Below are 16,630 nucleotides of genomic sequence, written 5' to 3'. Positions count from 1 at the left end.
CTTGAGCGTGCCGTCTCTAGCCAATTCTCTTGCTATCTCTCTCAGAATGACCTTCTTGATCCAAACCAGTCAGGTTTCAAGACTGGTCATTCAACTGCTCTTGTCCTTCTAGACCTGTCTGCTGCCTTTGATACTGTGAACCATCAGATCCTCCTCTCCACCCTCTCCGAGTTGGGCATCTCCGGCGCGGCTCACTCTTGGATTGTGTCCTACCTGACCGGTCGCTCCTACCAAGTCGCATGGCGAGAATCTGTCTCCGCACCAAGTGCTCTCACCACTGGTGTCCCCCAGGGCTCAGTTCTAGGCCCTCTCTTATTCTCGCTATACACCAAGTCACTTGGCTCTGTCATATCCTCACATGGCCTCTCCTATCATTGCTACGCAGACGACACACAACTAATCTTCTCCTTTCCCCCTTCTGATAACCAGGTGGCGAATCGCATCTCTGCATGTCTGGCAGACATATCAGTGTGGATGACGGATCACCACCTCAAGCTGAACCTCGACGGAGCTGCTCTTCCTCCCGGGGAAGGACTGCCCGTTCCATGATCTCGCCATCACGCCATCCGTTGTGTCCTCCTCCCAGAGTGCGAAGAGCCTTGGCGTGACCCTGGACAACACCCTGTCGTTCTCCGCTAACATCAAGGCGGTGACCCGATCCTGTAGGTTCATGCTCTACAACCTTCAGAGCGTACGACCCTGCCTTACACAGGAAGCGGCACAGGTCCTAATCCAGGCACTTGTCATCTCCCGTCTGGATTACTGCAACTCGCTGTTGGCTGGGCTCCCTGCCTGTGCCATTAAACACCTATAACTCATCCAGAATGCCGCAGCCCATCTGGTGTTCAACCTTCCCAAGTTCTCTCACGTCACCCCGCTCCTCCGCACACTCCACTGGCTTCCAGTTGAAGCTCACATCTGCTACAAGACCATGGTGCTTGCCTACGGAGCTGTGAGGGGAACGGCACCTCCGTACCTTCAGGCTCTGATCAGTCCCTACACCCAAACGAGGGCATTGCGTTCATCCACATCTGGCCTGCTGGCCCCCCTACCTCTGCGGAAGCACAGTTCCCGCTCAGCCCAGTCAAAACTGTTCGCTGCTCTGGCACCCCAATGGTGGAACAAGCTCCCTCACGACGCTAGGACAGCGGAGTCACTCACCACCTTCCGGAGACACTTGAAACCCCACCTCTTTAAGGAATACCTGAGATAGGATAAAGTAATCCTTCTACCCCCACTTACCCCACCCCCAATTTTTTTTTAAATAAATAAATAACATATTGTAAAGTGGTTATCCCACTGGCTATAAGGTGAATGCACCAATTTGTAAGTTGCTCTGGATAAGAGCGTCTGCTAAATGACGTAAATGTAAAATGTAAATGTCAAATTTAGCAGACACCTTTATCCAAAGCGACATACAGTCATACATTTTACGTATGGGTAGTCCTGGGAATCGAAACCACTACCCTGGTGTTACAAGTGCCATGCTCTACCAACTGAGCTACAAAGGACCACCAAGGAGTAGTTGTGATTGTCGTAGTAGGAGCTACAGATGTGGTTGTAGGAACTGCAGTTGTGGTTGTCCTAGCAAGAGCTGTGGTTGTCATAGTAGGAGCTGTGGTTGTTGTAGTAGGAGTTGTGGTTGTCATAGTAGGAGCTGTGGTTGTTGTAGTAGGAGTTGTGGTTGTTGTAGTAGGAGTTGTGGTTGTCGTAGTAGGAGCTGCAGTTGTGGTTGTCGTAATAGCTGCTTCAGTTGTTTTGTTTGTTGTGTACATCTATGAGGGAGTCTATGCTGGATAACACAAGCAAATAAATGTAATTCCACCACATTCCCAGCAGGACAGACAAATCACTACACTATAGTCAGGTTACACCAGTCTGAATGCTGCATTCACACTGATCAAGGGTTGCATAATTCTGGTAACTTTCCCGAAATTCCCAAGGTTTTTTCAGAAATCGATGTTGGAAGCTTCCCTGAATCATGAGTTAATAAGCAGGAAGTGTTGAATCCTCCAAACAGAATTTCTGGAAAACCTGGGAATTTTGGGAAAGTTTGCAGCCCTACGCTGAGCGAGGCATTCAGTCTGGTTAAACCAGGCAACAGGAACGATGTACTAACATACTGTAATAGGAGAAAGGCCATGCAACTCACCTCGGTGGCAGAAAAAGGGAAGACAGTTGGAGCAGTTCTTGTCGGACCAGCTCCCCTGAGTCCTGGTATGAAGCTGAAACACACAGGTTACCTGGAGATGAGACTAGAATATACAGTCAGGTCCAAAATTATTGGCACCCTTGATAAACATTAGCAAAAAAAGACTGTATAAAATAAATAATACAAATACTGAGCGTATTTTATGAAAAATGTATCCTTTTATACTAATACAATTGCTCAGAAAAATAGATTTTCAATCCACAGATTTTGAACTTTAACCAGTACCAGGACATTTTAGCCAAAAACCTGGTTGTCTCTGCCAGGAGGCTGAGTAAAAGTAAAGATACCTTAATAGAAAATGACTCAAGTAAAAGTGAAAGTCACCCAGTAAAATACTACTTGAGTAAAAGTCTAAAAGTATTTGGTTTTAAATATACTTAAGTATCAAAAGTAAATGTAATTGCTAAAATATACTTAAGTGTCAAAAGTAAAAGTAAAAGTATAAATCATTTCAAATTCCTTTTATTGAGCAAACCAGACTGCACCATTTCCTTGTTTTTTATTTATGGATAGCCAGGGACACGCTCCAACACGCAGACATCATTTACAAATGAAGAATGTGTTTAGTGAGTCTGCCAGATCAGACTCAGTAGGGATGACTAGGGATGTTCTTTTGATAAGTGTGAATTAGACCATTTTCTGTCCTGCAAAGCATTCAAAATGTAATGAGTACTTTTGGGTGTATGGAGTGTATGGAGTAAAATGTACATCATTTTCTTTAGGAATCTAGTGAAGTAAAAGTAAAAGTTGTCAAAAATATAAATAGTAAAGTAAAGTACAGATACCCCCAAAAAACGTAAGTAGTACTTTCAAGTATTTTTACTTAAATACTTTACACCACTGCTTAGGCTTTAGGAAATGCAACCAACTACAGAGATTGGGAGAGGATCGAGCGGGAGAGGAGGGGGACCCATGTACCCCGCTTCAATCAAGCAGGCTTCAGTCACACACTTGGCTTCAGTCACCCCCAAGATTGAAGCGGGAGACAAATCCAGATATGGCCTCCTGCTTGTCAGGCCTCTTACACTGAGCAGACAGGGGTCCTGGGATGGTCAGCACGCACAGCCTCCCCACATACGGCACTGGATCAAGGGTGACTTTTGACATTTTGAAATTTGGCATGCAAGCAATTTTATTTTGGCCATTTGTTGACCATGGATGCCATGTTTTACATATACCTACTGCAGACAACTACTACTGCAGGTTTTTATGTTTTGTAGTCATAAATATAGAAGAAGACCGAGGCAATGTTCCCATGTTAGTGGAGACTGTGTTCACGGTAAACCCTGCATATGTCCGCTCAATCAGAAATTACCTTCAGATTTCTAGCTGGAACGATTCAGCCATTCAGATTGAATAGAACCCTAACAGTCACTATTCATTTGACTGGCTCAGTTGTAGACTAAGGACCAGTCATTTGTTGACCATGGCTGCCATGCTTTACTCTATTTATTCTACTCTTTTGTAAACTAGTGGTAGAGAGAACGTGACATGTTATCGGTGACATGTTTTCATAATACATACGATAATAAACACAGAGATTAGTAGGTGTGCTGTAAGCCCCATTATTCCTATAGGCAGTGCTTCCCTACAGAGAGAGGTTCAGATGAACAGAAAGACTCTTAAGTAGTATATCAGGAAAGAACATTTCACCATTACTGAGTATAGCTGGTTTTCTTGACAAAAGTGATGACATTTTATGAATTATGTTGCAAAGGATGATGATGATCATGATGTTTATTATGACAATAAAGACAATTCCAGTGTCATGTCTAAATATATTAAGCTTTGGTCAAGAGGGCTGTCTTTGTTTCTCTCTGTTCTGTCTTTATTAAGGTTTTGTTTTTAAATCCTTATTTTAGATTTTAAGTTGAGAAAATGTATCTGTCAGAATTGTCCATTTACAAGTACTTTCACATATGGAGCTACAGTAGTTTAAAAAAAAAATACCATAATTTGTTTACTAAGAACATTTATATGTACAGGTACGCTGGTTGAAAAGTTCTAAGCTGAGATAAAGAATTGTTTTAAATGGTCATACTATGAATCATTTTGCTATTTGATTTGGAATTTTAGGACCCCTTTAGGTAAAAAAAAAATATATGAAGAAATTATTTGATAAAATATTGATTTTGGAATACAGCTATAGAGAGCATCCTGGAGCTGAACAAGCTTCCTAGGGGCGCAATTTCAGATGTATATGCAATCATTCATGACTTACAGAACCCTTCTTTGGTGCCTTTAAAGACTCGATGGGAAAAGGATTTGGGGGAGGAACTTGGGGAAGACACCTGGGAATCTGTGCTGCGCAGGGTGCATTCGTCCTCTTTTAGCACTAGACACAGCCTCATTCAATTCAAGGTGGTTCACCGTATCCACTGGTCTGGGGCCAGACTTGGAAGAATATTCTCTGATTTTGATCCTACCTGTGTCAGATGTAAAATTGAACCGGCCACACTGTTGCATATGTTCTGGGGCTGTCATAAACTGTCAGGTTTCTGGGAATTAATATTTAAATGTTTCTCTGATATATATAACACTGTTATAGATCCCTCTCCTCTTACAGCCCTTTTTGGGGTACTGCCCATAAGCACCCCCCTGTCAAGAATCCAGTCGGACACTGTTGCTTATACAACTCTTTTAGCTAGACGGCTAATACTACAGAACTGGAAGATGGCAGCTCCCCCATCTTATAAATATTGGGTGAGAGATGTGTTGTGCTCTCTGAAACTAGAAAAAATTAAATTCAATTCACGTGGGAACCCCAAACTGTTTAATGAGGCTTGGGCTCCATTCCGGTCTTACTTTAAACAGTCCATCCTCTGATAGCATTCCTATTAAAACCAAAATAAGTCTGTATTTGACCCCCCTGTGACTTAGGGGTTGGATGAGCATTTCTCTGTGTTTTTTTTCTGGGGTGGGGGTGGGGGGCATTAAGGCTGATGTGCTTATTGATTGTGACCTGCGGATGCCCTGTTCATCTCGCCCGGGCAGAGACTAAGGTGTGAGCTTGTTTTTCCCAGATATTTTTATTTTTTAAATTCTGTTCACGCCTACATAAAATTATCAATATTCATTTTTTATTTTAAAGCATTGTAACTTTTTATTTTTGGTCCAGTGGATCATTGGTCTGTGGCCTTGACTGTCTGTGAGTGGTTGCATTTCTCCACCCCATCCCTTAACTGTTTACAGGAACAATGGTGAGGTATTTGCTCTGTCCCTATATTATAGATTGCCCTTTAACCTTTTGTAGCCTTCTGCCTGGTGTGTTTAACTTGTCCAAAGTATGGTATCTTTAAAGTAATTTTTTTTATTTTTTATTCTTTATTTTTTTTTTAATATGTATTATTTGTATTTTTGTCTAGTTGAGTATATTATTTATATTGCTTTGTCTTGTCTGTGTGTGTGTAAAACTTAATAAACAGAGTTTTCAAAAAATATTGATTTTGGCCTTTACTACGATTGCCCATAGAAACGCATTGAATAACACATTCATAAATTGCAAAAAGGACAGTCAAAAAATGTATAATAAGAAACAAGGTGTTGAAGTGTCTGTCCTATATCTAGGAGATATAAGAAAGATCAGGAAATATATATATACAGTACCAGTCAAAAGTTTGAACACACCTACTCATTCCAGGGTTTTTCTTTATTTGTGCTATTTTCGACATTGTAGAATAATAGTGAAGATATCAAAGCTATGAAATAACACATATGGAATGTAGTAACCAAAAAAGCGTTTAAAAAATCAAAATATATTTTATATTTGAGATTCTTCAAAGTAGCCACCCTTTGCCTTGATGACAGCTTTGCACACTCTCAACCAGCTTCATGAGGTAGTCACCTGGAAGGAATTTCAATTAACAGGTGTGCCTTCTTAAAAGTTAATTTGTGGAATTTCTTTCCTTCTTAATGTGTTTGAGCCAATCAGTTGTGTTGTGACAAGGTAGGGGGGGGGGGGGGGGGGGGGTATACAGAAGATAGCCCTATTTGGTAAAAGACCAAGTCCATATTGTGGCAAAAACAGCTCAAATAAGCAAAGAGAAACAACAGTCCATCATTACTTTAAGACATGAAGGTCAGTCAATACGGAACATTTCAAGAACTTTTAAAGTTTCTTCAAGTGCAGTCGCAAAAACCATCAAGCGCTATGATGAAACTGGCTCTCATGAGGACAGCCACAGGAATGGAAGACCCAGAGTTACCTCTGTTGCAGAGGATAAGTTCATTAGAGTTATCAGCCTCAGAAATTGCAGCCCAAATAAATGCTTCACAAAGTTCAAGTAACAGACACATCTCAACATCAACTGTTCAGAGGAGATTGTGTGAATCAGGCCTTCATGGTCGAATTGCTGCAAAGAAACCACTACTAAAGGACACCAATAATAAGAAGAGACTTGCTTGGGCCAAGAAACATGAGCAATGGACATTAGACCGGTGGAAATTAGTCCTTTGGTCTGGAGTCCAAATTAGAGATTTTTGGTTCCAACCGCCGTGTCTTTGTGAGACGCGGTGTGTATTTCCCATCGTAAAGCATGGAGGAGGAGGTGTTATGGTGTGGGAGTGCTTTGCTGGTGACACGGTCTGTGATTTATTTAGAAATCAAGGCACACTTAACCAGCACGGCTACCACTGTTTTCTGCAGTGATACGCCATCCCATCTGGTTTGTGGGACTATCATTTGTTTTTCAACAGGACAATGACCCAACACACCTCCAGGCTGTGTAATGGCTATTTTACCAAGGAGAGTGAGGGGGTGCTGCATCAGATGACCTGGCCTCCACAATCACCCGATCCAATTGAGATGGTTTGGGATGAGTCGGACAGCAGAGTGAAGGAAAAGCAGCCAACAAGTGCTATGCATATGTGGGAACTCCTTCAAGACTGTTGGAAAACCATTCCAGGTGAAACTGGTTGAGAGTATGCCAAGAGTGTGCAAAGCTGTCATCAAGGCAAAGGGTGGCTATTTGAAGAATATAAAATATATTTTGATTTGTTTAACACTTTTTTGGTTACTACATGATTCCATATGTGTTATTTCATAGTTTTGATGTCTTCACTATTATTCTACAATGTAGAAAATAGTACAAATAAAGAAAAACCCTGGAATGAGTAGGTGTGTGCAAACTTTTGACTGGTACTGTACTTTAACATGCATATGCACTGACAGTGACGCCCTATGTCAAGTAATTGTGACACAAACTGTCACATCTGCTCCTGCAACGCGCTCTACTGTTCATCCTGTGTCTCCTTAACCTGCCGCCACTTCCCCAGTACTCTCTCCCTCTCCCTCTCTCTCTCTCTCTCTGTGTGTGTGATTGTGTGTGCAGAGACAGGTTTGCTGGAGTCAGAGCAGATCACCACCAGCTGCAACCTGTTCCATAATCAAGACCTCTACAAATACTCAGTCCTGCCACTTCCACACTGTCAGATTGCATGATGCTGCCACCAACTTGCTTCACCGTAGGGATGGTGCCAGGTTTCCTCAATACGTGACGCTTGGCATTCAGGCCAATGAGTTCAATCTTGGTTTCATCAGACAAGAGAATCTTGTTTCTCATGGTCTGAGAGTCCTTTAGGTGCCAAGCGAACTGTCATGTGCCTTTTACTGAGGAGTGGCTTCCGTCTGGCCACTCTACCATAAAGGCCTGATTGGTGGAGTGCTGCAAAGATGGTTGTCCTTCTGGAAGGTTCTCCTATCTCTACAGAGGACCTCTGGATCTCTGTCAGAATGACCATCGTGTTCTTGGTCACCTCCCTGACCAAGGCCCTTCTCCCCCGATTGCTCAGTTTGGCCGGGCGGCCAGCTCTAGGAAGAGTCTTGGTGGTTCCAAACTTCTTCCATTTAAGAATGATGGAGGCCACTGTGTTCTTGGAGAACTTCAACGCTGCAGAAATGTTTTGTTACCCTTCCCCAGATCTGTGCCTCGACACAATCCTGTCTCAGAGCTCTACAGACAATTCCTTTGACCTCTTTGCTTGGTTTTTGCTCTGACATGCACTGTCAACTGTGGGACCTTATATAGACAGGTGTGTGCCTTTCCAAATCATGTCCAATCAATTGAATTTCCCACAAGTGGACTCCAATCAAGTTGTAGAAACATCTCAAGGATGGTCAATGGAAACAGGATGCACCTGAGCTACATTTCCAGTCTCATAGCAAAAGGTCTGAATATTTATGTAAATAAGCTTTTTCTGTTTTTGGTTTTTATAAGTGGATGTCTGATGTCGAACTCAGATGAAAGGAGCAGCCTGATGGAAAGATCTTCCACAAGGAAGAAAAGAGCAAGAAGAAAGGAGGAGAAGGTGAACTGAGTATGAAGTTGGGACTGTAAATACTGTTACAGGAGAGGCTATTGTGGACTTTTCTGACAAACATCCCAACTAGCCAAAACCTAAAACTGACCTTACCATAACCATAACCTTAACCAAATCCTTAACCCTAACCCTAACCTAATTTAAATCAATTCGGAAATTAAATATTGGCTTGCACGTCAGTCACGTCCACTTAGTTTGCCCCAATTATTATATAAAAAAAAACATGATATCCTTTATGTCCTATTCTTTATCATTTCTAGCCAACAATAGTTAAATATTATTACTACTGATACATTATGTCAAATTGTGTTGGTTATGAATTGGCCCAACAATAATTCCAAGAAATGTCAATGTTTCACCATTTATTTATTTATTTAACCTTTATTTTATCAGGGCGCAATACTGAGACCAAGGTATATTTTACAGATGAGCCCTGAATTACATAAATTACAAAAAATACACACATCAATATAAATAGAAAATGCAAGCAGAATGAAAGAAAATACAGTCATAAAAAAATAACACATTCATCAATAGTAAGGTCCTCAATCAGCGTTCTGAATTGCCATAGAGGCACCAAAACAACAAATATAAGAACATTCTGAAGATCATTCCTCAAATAAGGTGCAAGAAAACTAAAAGCTGATTTACCTAACTCAGTAGAGACCAAAGGAATTTCCAGAGTTAACTATCCGTAAGACCAGGTGTGGTAAATATGTCTGCAGTCTAAAGTTTGGTAAAGATGTTAGGTAAAGTGGGACTTTTTGTAAAAGAGCTTTATAAATGAAAACATAGCAATGTATCAACCTACGTGACATCAAAGAGGGCCAACCAACTTTCTGGTAGAGAATACAGTGATGAGTGCTAAAATTCTTGCCCGTAATAAAGCGCAGTTCGCTATGATAAACTACATCTAACGGCTTTAATGAAGTAGCAGCTGCGTTCATGTTGTCGCCATAGTCTAGGACTGATAGGAACGTCGACTGAATAATCTGCTTTCTACTATTTAGCGAGAGGCAGGACCTATTTCTATAGAAGAAGCCAATTTTTACTCTCAGCTTCTTAACTAACTCATCAATATGCTTTTTAAAAGACAGCTTTTCATCTACAGTGGCTTGGCGAAAGTATTCACACCCCTTGGCATTTTTCCTATTTTGTTGTCTTACAACCTGGAATTAAAATGGAATTTTTGGGGTTTGTATCATTTGATTTACACAACATGCCTACCACTTTGAAGATGCGAAATATTTTTTCTTTTGAAACAAACAACAAATAACACAAAAAAACAGAACTTGAGCGTGCATAACTATTCACCCCCCCCCCCCCCCCCCCAAAAGTCAATACTTTGTAGAGCCACCTTTTCCAGAAATTACAGCTGCAAGTCTCTTGGGGTATGTCTCTATAAGCTTGGCACATCTAGCCACTGGGATTTTAGCCCATTCTTCAAGGCAAAACTGCTCCAGCTCCTTCAAGTTGGATGGGTTCCGCTGGTGTACAGCAATCTTCAAGTCATACCACAGATTCTCAATTGGATTGAGGTCTGGGCTTTGACTAGGCCATTCCAAGACATTTCAATGTTTCCCCTTAAACCACTTGAGTGTTGCTTTAGCAGTATGCTTAGGGTCATTGTCCTGCTGGAAGGTGAACCTCCGTCCAAGTCTCAAATCTCTGGAAGACTGAAACAGGTTTACCTCAAGAATTTCCCTGTATTTAGCGCCATCCATCATTCCTTCAATTCTGACCAGTTTCCCAGTCCCTGCCGATGAAAAACATCCCCACAGCATGATGCTGCCACCACCATGCTTCACTGTGGGGATGGTGTTCAGACATTGCATTTTCCTTGATGGACAAAAAGCTAAATTTTAGTCTCATCTGACCAGAGTACCTTCTTCCATATGTTTGGGGAGTCTCCCACATGCCTTTTGGCGAACACCAAACGTGTTTGCTTATTTTTTTCTTTAAGCAATGGCTTTTTTCTGGCCACTCTTCCGTAAAGCCCAGCTCTGTGGAGTGTAGGGCTTAAAGTGGTCCTATGGACAGATACTCCAATCTCCGCTGTGGAGCTTTGCAGCTCCTTCAGGGTTATCTTTGGTCTTTTTGTTGCCTCTCTGATTAATGCCCTCCTTACCTGGTCCGTGAGTTTTGGTGGGCAGCCCTCTCTTGTCAGGTTTGTTGTGGTGCCACATTCTTTCAATTTTTTTAATAATGTATTTAATGGTGCTCCGTGGGATGTTCAAAGTTTCTGATATTTTTTTATAACCCAACCCTGATCTGTACTTTACATTTACATTTACATTTACGTCATTTAGCAGACGCTCTTATCCAGAGCGACTTACATTATTCTTTTTTTTTTTTGTATTTGTTTTTTGTATTTTTTAATTATTATTATTATTATTTTTTTTTTCATACTGCCCCCCCGTACTTCTCCACAACTTTGTCCCTGACCTGTTTGGAGAGTTCCTTGGTCTTCATGGTGCCGCTTGCTTGGTGGTGCCCCTTGCTTAGTGGTGTTGCAGAATCTGGGGCCTTTCAGAACAGGTGTATATATACTGAGATCATGTGACAGATCATGTGACACTTAGATTGCACACAGGTGGACTTTATTTAACTAATTATGTGACTTCTGAAGGTAATTGGTTGCACCAGATCTTATTTAGGGTCTTCATAGCAAAGGGGGTGAATACATATGCACGCACCACGACTCTGTTATTTATTTCTTTGAATTTTTTGAAACAAGTTACTTATTTTAATTTCACTTCACCAATTTGGACTATTTCGTTTATGACCATTACATGAAATCCAAATAAAAATCCATTTAAATTACAGGTTGTAATGCAACAAAATAGGAAAAACGCTAAGGGGGATGAATACTTTTGCAAGGCACTGTATCCAGATGCCCAGATATTTGTAAGCAGGGACACGATCAATATGGACACCATCCAAAGTACATATGCTTAAATCATCAGAGTTATTTTTATGGGCTCTAGAGAACTACATATACTTAGCTTTACCTGCATTCAATACTAATTTCAGGTCAATAAAGTTTTTCTGTAATACAATGAAGGTAGACTGTAGTTCAGACAGAGCTTGGTCACCCGTGGGGGCAATAGCATAAACAACAGTATTATCGGCATACAAGTGCAGGTTACCATTTTACCAAGTCAATATTGTTAATGTAAACAGTAAAAAGTACAGGACCCAGAATCGACCTCTGCGGGACACCTTCCATGTTATTGATTCAATGTATTTCCTTTTCTTGTTATTTCTCAGTTTATAAGTGTAAACAACTGTCTTAACATGACAAATGTGTGTTTGAATTTACATTCTGTGGGTTACATTCAATGTAACAGTCCCCGCAAGGAGAACATGTGTAATTGGTAATTAATTGATTGATTAATGGGATATGATTGATCGATTGATTATTATATTTTTTCAGTATTACCAATTAATTATTGTTCAATTTGTTAATTCTTATTTATTTATTTATTATGGTTTATAATGCATTTTCTAACTCTTCTTACAATAATATTATTCCTATTTCAAACTGCATTTATAGTATGAATATACAGTATATAAACAAACAAATAATTGTCTTACTCTTTAAACTGCTGTTAATGTAATAACATTAATAAAGTTATACTATTGAAGTATGACAATTCTGAATTTGAAATTGTTAATTAGAAGTTGAGCATCATCAACATAATATTATTATGCTGTAATGTCATGTTTAATAGATAACATTGTACATTGAATTCAGCAACACTACTCATCCCTAACACAAAATCTAACAGTGGCCAGAAGTGTTACAATAAACTTTTTTTAAATTAAGGGTACGGAATATGTTTTAAAAATTGCTTTGCAGTATTAAGACCTGTTTTCAACATTAATTGGATAAAAATCAATTTAGAAACATCATTTGAAGATCTGTCTGACTTTTAACTAAACCTATCATTCAAACATTTAAATAATATACATTAATACATCAATATACACACTATGGACTAGACTGAATAGAAAGCAAGAAAGAAAGTGAAAGTTATTGGTCTTTTTCTGGAATACCACACGCGCACACACACACACACACAAAACACACACACACACACACAAGCGTCCCCCCCCCCCCCCATCACTCAGTCTACACCCCCCGCTCAATCTCCATCTGTTGCTGCAGCATAATGTGTGACAGTGAATTGATGTCAGTCACTGTAGGGTTACACTGCAGCACCAGAGTAACAATGCTATCCTGTCCTGGGAACACCTGGGATAGGCTCTCCCTAAGCCTGGAGGTCTCTGCTGCGCTCCTTTCCACATCCAGGCCAAGGCCCATCCCCGGAACAAGGTCCATTCCGGGGCTACCGTGTCCAGCCTTAGCCTGCCCCTTCCTTTTCCCTCTGCCCCGGGCCTGGCTGGAATATGGCTCCACAGCGACACCTGGTGTTCTGTCCCGGAACATCAGGACCTCTGTCTGGGCCCTGGGAGCTCGGGGGAAGGGGGAGGAGGCAATACCCGCAAACGTGTGACTGCCTGGGTCAGGAGTCCTGAGAGAGAGAGAGAGAGAGAGAGAGAGAGAGAGAGAGAGAGAGAGAGAGAGAGAGAGAGAGAGAGAGAGAGAGAGAGAGAGAGAGAGAGAGAGAGAGAGAGAGAGAGAGAGAGATGGGGGAGGGAGGGAGAGAGAGAGTATGAGGAATGTGTATTTGTTTATGTGGGATAAATCTAGACAGAGAGTAAGAGGAAGTGTGTGTGTGTTACCTGTGCAGTGAGCGTAGGAAGTCATCTAGATGGGGTCCTTCTCGGCCCAGCGGGTCATCAGGCACCATGAAGTGATCACCTACAAACGTGTACTGGAGGAGTCTGGGTAATACACAATCAGTATGACACTGAGACCTAATTTACAGCTTGTATTAGGATGACATGCTGAACACGGGCCTTGCATTTACTTGCAATTACACCTTGTTAATAAAATATGTGCACTCTGGCCCCATTGTGTCTCCATTGTGTTTGGATCTAACTTTTCCCTCCAATTTATGCAGATAGTTTGTGGTCACAATTCAGTTATATACAGTGTATAGCCTATAGGCCTACATCAGTGGTAACCAACGTTTTATGAGTCAAGATCACTTTCTAAATCAAAATGCAAGCCGAGATCTACCGCTCAGATTTTTTACATTACTTAAAAAACGTAAGCCTATGCAACATGAACCTATTAAAAACAGCAATGAGGTTTGTGCAGTAGGCTATAAGCCCAATACATTATCACCTCATATTGGCTTTAATTCAATTGCCCTGCCAATGCATTGCTGTTCGGGCCATTTAAAAATATATTAGGTAGGCCATATGATCACACCGGTAATAGATCAGTTGTTGTATTACTTGTGAGGCACAGCTGAGTGAGCATACATTTAAATAATTTGCTTTTTATTTTTATTTTACTGGGCTATTTTACTGGGCCTGCATCTGATGGTCAGTCTCAGCGGAGGGAGAGAGCAGCAGACTGAGGGTCCGCCTCTCAACATCCCTCCGCTCTCCCTTTCCTCGACTGCCACTGACCAAAAAGGGACACCGTCTTCCAGCTGATGGCGAAACTCGAGTTGCACCGCATTATTTCTGCCTAATGCACAAATTCATGTTGTTACTCCTATGAACAGAGAAAGTTAAATATTCCTCGATATTAAAAAAGGCCCAAGCCACTAATAATAACAACAACGCAAGCCTATAGATACACTTTCCTACTCATTCATTAGTGCTGCAGTTCTGGTTGTAGCGCGAGTAGAACACACATTTTGTGGCTTATGAAAGTTGAATAAAAAGTGTTGACAGAACTGACTGAGTAAAAATATAAACATGAACTCACTCATATAAAAAAGAAGGTCTTTGCTGTATTAATGGTTTTAAACGTTTAGAAATCTCAGTTTCAATTTAGCTGTATATATTTTTTTACACCTGCTACGTTACTGCAGACACAGTAATCTGAGCCTTCCAATTGGCCAGCGGATAGTGTACTTGATTTGCTCTCCGGGCCCGCCGGGAAGCAGAGTTTCTACTTCAGACACATGAAATGGTTCAAAATGGGAACACTTGGCCACCCAGCGCACAGGGCAGCTGAATCGGGTGCACCCACTGCCAACAGCGCGAGATGATAAAAAAAAATACGGCTTTATCGTTGTTCTTTTTTTACAGAAATGTTTGGCGATCGACTAGGAATGCCTTGACTTGGAATGCGATCGACTGGTTGGTGACCACTGGCCTACATCATTGTATTGGGGTGGTATTTCAATGTTTTTTCACAGGTATATTATATTCCTATTTCCATCTTCCAAGACAACCCTATGCTTGACATGACTGTATGGCCACAGCAGACCATTGAATATGCCCTTAAATAATTTGATGTGCAACCTGGAATTACAATTTAAGAGGACCAGCGCTTCTATCATAAAATAAAATCTGTGCTGTTTGTGAGCAATGTTGTTAGGCTACATTGTTTCGCTGTTTCTTCTTCAGAGCACACTGGTGAGCAAGTCGATAAATAGTATCATTTCACTTCACCGTGAGAACCACACGTTTTTCAAGTTTAGCACTGTATCTACACATTTTTCTGGTGTTCCTATATTCTGTAAGATAGGCTATACTCAAAAGGTAGGGTTTCACAGAGAGCATTGCTAACAATTGGATCAAGGTTTGTATAAAAATTAAGTGTAGGCTACATTACGTCATCATATCAATGGAGTGCTATTCAACTTTTTCACGTTAACTGCTTTCCATTTTCAATCCTCCCTTTGACCGTCTTAACATCTTAACATTTACATTTTAGTCATTTAGCAGACGCTCTTATCCAGAGCGACTTACAGTTAGTGAATACATATTTTTTTATACTGGCCCCCCGTGGGAATCGAACCCACAACCCTGGCATTGCAAACGCCATGCTCTATCAACTGAGCTACATCCCTGCCGGCCATTCCCTCCCCTACCCTGGACGACGCTGGGCCAATTGTGCGCCGCCCATGAGTCTCCCGGTCGCGGCCGGCTGCGACAGAGCCTGGATTCGAACCAGGATCTCTAGTGGCACAGTTAGCACTGTGATGCAGTGCCTTAGACCACTGCGCCATCGGCACTTTCATTTCGGAATGAACGTGCCGATATTTGCTGATATATTGCAATAACTATTGACCTATTCTGGACTAAACTGTGGCCATTTATTCTGCACAGGTTTATTGCATATTGTGATGAGTGTGAATGTGCTCATTGGAACAGGTTATAGAGCAAACAACGCAATTATCACAACATAAGTTGAAGATTTTAATATTGATTGCTTTGTGTTGTTGTAGGTAGAATAGGTAGGATAATTGCATTGTCCCTAAAAACCTAGGCCTAATCAATATCTGAGGTTTGTCAGGGTCTGGAAGTGCAGGCTGGATGCAGGTGTTTCAGCCTAGCTCAGTGCTTTCTGTGGTGGTGGGTCAGCCAACGGAAAATACAGAGCGTAGGGGTTAGTAATGTTCTCTAGTTGTGCCGTGATTGGCTAAGGGTTCTGTCACTCATGGGGACACTACATCACCGCACAATCTACAGAGAGAGCTTGAAAATTCAAGCCCCTTGGGTGCTGCCCTAGATTTACATTAGAAGTGCCCATCCAAGAAGGCTCAAGGTCATTGGCCACAGATAAAATGACGTCAAATCATGTTATATCTACCGTAGCTTTGATTGGACTGATCATATCAACATTATACTTTCAAAATCTTAGCTAGCAAGCTAGACATGCAGACATCATCATGAATCAAGTCGACAATCTACTGCCAAATCCTTTTCAATCCTTGTCATATGAAGAGAAATTATAGATAAAACGTATCGGTGCTCATCGGCCATTGGACATAAACATTACACAACAAGTTGGAAATCGCAAAATCAACAATGAGTGGTTTGGAAGGAATCGGTGGCTAACTGCAAGTGTTGCAAAGCAACCACTAGCCTGCTATTCAGTGGAGAGGGTGTTTGGTCCAAGTCTGGGTTTAATAGTATATTTTACAAGCTTAAAAGGATAAACATTCACATGCAACACCATGGGCCAGAAAAGGTTGGATACGTTGGCCATGCTGTCAATCCAGC

The 16,630-nt window shown here is 41.3% G+C and overlaps 1 protein-coding gene across 1 annotated transcript in view; it reads right to left on the bottom strand.

The window, feature by feature from the left end:
* Positions 1 to 8,877: 8,877 nt before the first annotated feature.
* The window catches only part of LOC311132921 (NEDD4-binding protein 1-like), a 32,126-nt gene continuing 24,373 nt past the window's right edge, over positions 8,878 to 16,630 (bottom strand). Inside the window, exons 8-9 of the mRNA XM_084166306.1 lie at positions 13,280 to 13,381; positions 8,878 to 13,068 (exon numbers count right to left, since the gene is read on the bottom strand). Coding sequence (XP_084022432.1) covers positions 12,666 to 13,068; positions 13,280 to 13,381 — 505 coding nt within the window. The 3' untranslated portion in view covers positions 8,878 to 12,665. The remainder of the gene's footprint in view (positions 13,069 to 13,279; positions 13,382 to 16,630) is intronic.

The sequence above is a fragment of the Coregonus lavaretus genome (assembly GCF_964263955.1).
Source record: "Coregonus lavaretus genome assembly, chromosome: 7".
In the NCBI taxonomy this organism is placed as follows: domain Eukaryota; kingdom Metazoa; phylum Chordata; class Actinopteri; order Salmoniformes; family Salmonidae; genus Coregonus; species Coregonus lavaretus.
Note: the sequence above shows the minus strand (reverse complement) of the source record. Positions and strands in the feature narration are given on the sequence as shown.